We start from the raw sequence: 4,065 nt of genomic DNA on the forward strand, positions 1-4,065 counted from the left end.
CTGCTAGGTCCTCCGGGAGAGGGAGGGGTCCCCGAGAGGCCATTCACGGGCAGTAAAGTAAGTAGCACGTGGCTTTAGATCCCGCAAGAGGCTGACGACGCTTAACAAACACACAGCCAACCCCTGGGGTAGCCTGGAGCTTTCTCTTCCTTTCATTATAAAGTGACAGCGAAGCCTTACCGGAGAGTTGCTTGGTGGCCACAGGTCTCACTTTGTAGGGGGTCCTGCAAGAGAGAGGAGACAGGGCCACTGAGACGGTGACAAAGACGTCCACGGCACAGCTGGGACGAGAGGTCAGTGCTCGGCCGACTTAGAAATTCAGGGGAGGAGTTTCTTCGGCGGCTCTGATCCTCCTCGTTCAGGAGAATTCTAAATACTTTAACTCTACCGTTTAAACGACACGCTTCCTTATCATGTTTGCATGTGATCAATACGACACGTTTTGTCACCGGTACCACTGCTGCGCAGGCGTACGGTCTGGCAGGGACAGCGAGGACCGCGGGGCGGCCCCAGCCCGTCCCAGTACCTGGCCGCTGCGGGCGGGCCGCTCGCCGTCCTTGGCTTGACCTCTGGGTAGCTGCATCTCCCGAGTGAACAGGAGCGTGTGGTTCCAACGGCTCGGGCGAAAATGCCCTGGCATCCTGGTGACGCCACCCGCAAGGACCACGAGAGCCAGAGGGGCTGGGGTGAGGATGCTGGTGCCACTTACCATGGACGGAAGGCCGGTCCTCGAGGCAGGAGGACCTCGGCCCAGGGCCAGGAAAAGGCGCTTAGGCCCACGCGGAACGGGAAAGAAATGAAACAAGCAACAGCCAGGGACGGCAGAAAGGAACGAAAGGAAGGAAAAGGAGGGGAAGAGATGCCGTTTCCACCCGCAGCCAAGGAGAATTCCGAGAGCCGGCGGCGGGCGCTGCGAGGCCGGGAGGCAGGGCCTGCAGCCGTGCCAGGGTGCGGGGTGCTGGGGTGCGGGCCGCCGGGGTGCGTGGTGTGGGCCACCGGGGTGCGGTAGGCTGCCGGGGTGCGTGGTGTGGGCCGCCACGCCCTCGGGGCCGGCAGGCTGGACACACCAACTAGAATTCGAAACACACGGTCCTTCGGGGTCCTAGAGCGCAGTGAGTCCGAAACATTGCCGGAGGCGAACGCGACAAAGCTGTCCTACTCGGGCGCGTTAGGAGCAGGCAGCGTCTCGAGGACACGCTGAAGCTGGGACCACAGAGGGCGGCAGGACAAGAGGCGGCCAGCGACGGGACGGACCGACCCCGCGGAGAAGCCGCAGGGCAGGGGCCGAGCAGGCCTCCTGAGGACGGGACGCTGTGGCCGCCACACGTCCGCGCGGCCACTGGCAGCCTCGGCAGCGGCAGCAACAGTCGCCCTTCGTCCCGGCACACGAAGGCCGGGCAAAGGCAGCGGCCGTGCGCGGGGACATCTGCCCGGGGCGTTTGTTCCTTCCTTCCTACCGAGTCCTCGCCGTGACCAGGCGTCGGTGACAAAGCGGAACCGCCCCTGCCCTCGTGTGACTGCCCCGCCCCCCACAGGGCACGCCGAAAGGACACTGGAAATGCCTGTCACACCGCAAGTCACAGCCACATGCAGAGCGAGCCGAGTTCCGGAGAGGGTGGCCCAGGAAGTCTGAGGGTTCACACGCACCAAACCGCCGCTGGCAGTGATGGGTGGGGTGACACCCGTGGTTTACCAGAGACCATGGGGACATTTGAGTTTAAAACAGTGATAAAGTAGAACAGGGAAACCTGGGTGGCAGTCGGGGCAAAGGACAGACCAACTGTTTCGGCTGAATTCAAGAGCCATGCGGCTCCGCTCGACCAGAGGCCGCCTGCTCTGACAGGCGCGGTGTGAGTGACACCGCCCTGTGACGAGGTCAGCTCGTCTGCGGACGTCACAGCAGGGTGACAGATCGCTCAGTGACTGTTCTTCGGAAGCGAGTGCCGCTGGCGTCTCTAAGGAGCCAATCAGGGCGGCTCCTTGTGGGGCTCGTGACCAGAGCCGGGGGTGGCATTCGGAAGCCCCCCGAGGGGCGCACGGGAGGACAGTGCCTGCACGTCCCCGAGGACTGTGCCTCCCCCGTCGTTACTGGACCAGCTCCCTGCATCGAAGCCTCACCAAAGTTTCACCCATGCCTGGGGCCGGGGGATTCTGCACCTTGTCCCCCCAACCCCCATCTTTGGTTTAAATTCAGATTTTCCTATGGCAGGAAATCACGGAAACAACCACGGAGACCCTCACGTGGGTGGGGGGTGGTCAGAGACAGCACGAGACAGGGGCGGCCGCGGCCACCTGCCGCTTACCGTTCGGAGTTTGCGGGCATGGTGGGGTCAATGGAGACCATGGCGTCGTCCGTGGTCAGCAGGGAGATGGTGGTGTTCCTGAAAGACACGTCGGTCAGGGCCGCACCCTTGAACGGGCCTCGAGCGAGAGAGGAGCCGGGAACACGAGACCACGGGGCCGGGGCTGACCGTCCCAGGCCGGGCGCCTCCTCCAGCCACAGGCTCCGTCCGCAGATCGAGTGGGAAGGCCGTGTGGCCCCAAGTCGTTTAAAATGGGAACTGGAGAAAGTCTAATTTATTGAGCTGGGACATGAAATGACACTGGGTAAAACAGAAATGACCGTTCACGTCAGCCGGTGACAGATCGCCTCTTCGCTACCTTTGGGGTCCGCCCGAGCGGGCACAGGTGTCCCCTACAGTGGGCGAGCCGAAGCTTCCTCCAGCTCTCACTGGCCCCACGAGCTGGTCGCTGCGGCCACTTTACATACGCCCTCTGGTCTTTCTGTGTTTTAGAAATCTGTGCAGTGGGGGTGACGCTGACGTCACAGACGTGGTCTAGTTCTCAGGACGGCGCTGCATGGACGATGCCCGCTCTGCGGGCTGTTTTTGCTGCTACAGACTCTGCCATTCACCATGATGTCGACCACGTAACTTCATCCCTGAACCCTCTTTTCTCACCTGGCTGGGCGAGCCCACTGTCCGGGCCCCTCCCCTTCCCTGAAAGGCGGCTGCCATGGAGAAGCTACTCTGGGTCACTCTGCAGTCAGAAAGCGAGGCATAAAACCAGCTGCTGATTTGGGAGAACAGATCCTAGGGCGGATTACCAGTCTTTTCAACTCATTTCTGAAGTCAGTCTTTCCCCAAACATCTACCTGTGACGACCACTGCCCCCCCTCCTGCCCCGAGACAGAAAGCACACCTGCTGGACCGCTGGGAGGTGGGACCAAGGCCAAACACAGCCACCCTCTGTCCCTTCTCCAAAAGCAAATGCACAAACCGAGACAGTAGTTTCCGGCAACTCCGCTCAGTGGTCTCCTCTCCCATGGGCGGGCAGCGGGCGGCGGGCGGACCGAAGGGCTCCCGCGGCTGGGTGGACGTGCTGGCCCGCCCCCCGGCCCCCGTCCTCGGCGACCCTTCCCGTCAAGGGGACCCGACGGGCGGGAGGCAGAGCGGCCCACTCACCGAGGCAGGCCGGTGGCAATGCAGAAGAGGTCCATGATGTCGCTGGAGTTGCAGTGCTTGCTGAAGACCACCTGCAAGACACAAGCGATGGCCGTCAGGGGGCCGGAGTGGGCACGCTTTCCCTGGCCACGGTGCAGTCCCCGAGCTTCCTCTCGGCCCCGACCTGCGGGTTTATTCGAAAAACGTCGCCGAGGGCGCACGGACGTGCCACTTAGATGGGCCGTGACAAACCTCGCTCTCCTGTTCGCTGAGGGGCCTTGGGGAAAGTCAGGCTACCGGCCGTGTAAACGCCCCTGCGGGTGGCCTTGCTGCTACATGTCCGTCCTCAGGTGTCTGACATACCAATGGACGACCTTGGCTTAATGATGTCACATCTCGGGGAGGCCCCGTCGACTTCACGGGGGCCGTTACGTAAGGAAAAACGTTTTTAAAGGTCATTAGCTTTGAAAAAGTTGCCTTCCAGGGTTTGGGGGCCGAGGCTGTGTGACTAAACCAAGGGGAGCGCCACGGTCTCCCAGGGGAAAGGAATCACGGGTGAGTGCACGGCGCCTGGGTGTCCGCCCGGCCAGCGGGGGGGACACGCTGGCATCGGCGTCTTTTG

General features: G+C 62.5%; 1 protein-coding gene across 2 annotated transcripts in view; it reads right to left on the bottom strand.

Moving 5' to 3' along the window:
• PDE9A (phosphodiesterase 9A) overlaps positions 1–3,531 on the bottom strand; it is a 49,055-nt gene extending 45,524 nt beyond the window's left edge. For both annotated transcript variants that reach the window (XM_025050212.1, XM_025050213.1), the window contains exons 1-3: positions 3,465–3,531; positions 2,304–2,381; positions 181–224 (exon numbers count right to left, since the gene is read on the bottom strand). In XM_025050212.1, coding sequence (XP_024905980.1) covers positions 181–224; positions 2,304–2,381; positions 3,465–3,499 — 157 coding nt within the window. In that variant the 5' untranslated portion in view covers positions 3,500–3,531. The remainder of the gene's footprint in view (positions 1–180; positions 225–2,303; positions 2,382–3,464) is intronic.
• Between the last annotated feature and the right edge of the window lie 534 nt (positions 3,532–4,065).

This window comes from Pteropus alecto, unplaced genomic scaffold (genome assembly GCF_000325575.1).
Source record: "Pteropus alecto unplaced genomic scaffold, ASM32557v1 scaffold97, whole genome shotgun sequence".
Taxonomy (NCBI): Eukaryota; Metazoa; Chordata; class Mammalia; order Chiroptera; family Pteropodidae; genus Pteropus; species Pteropus alecto.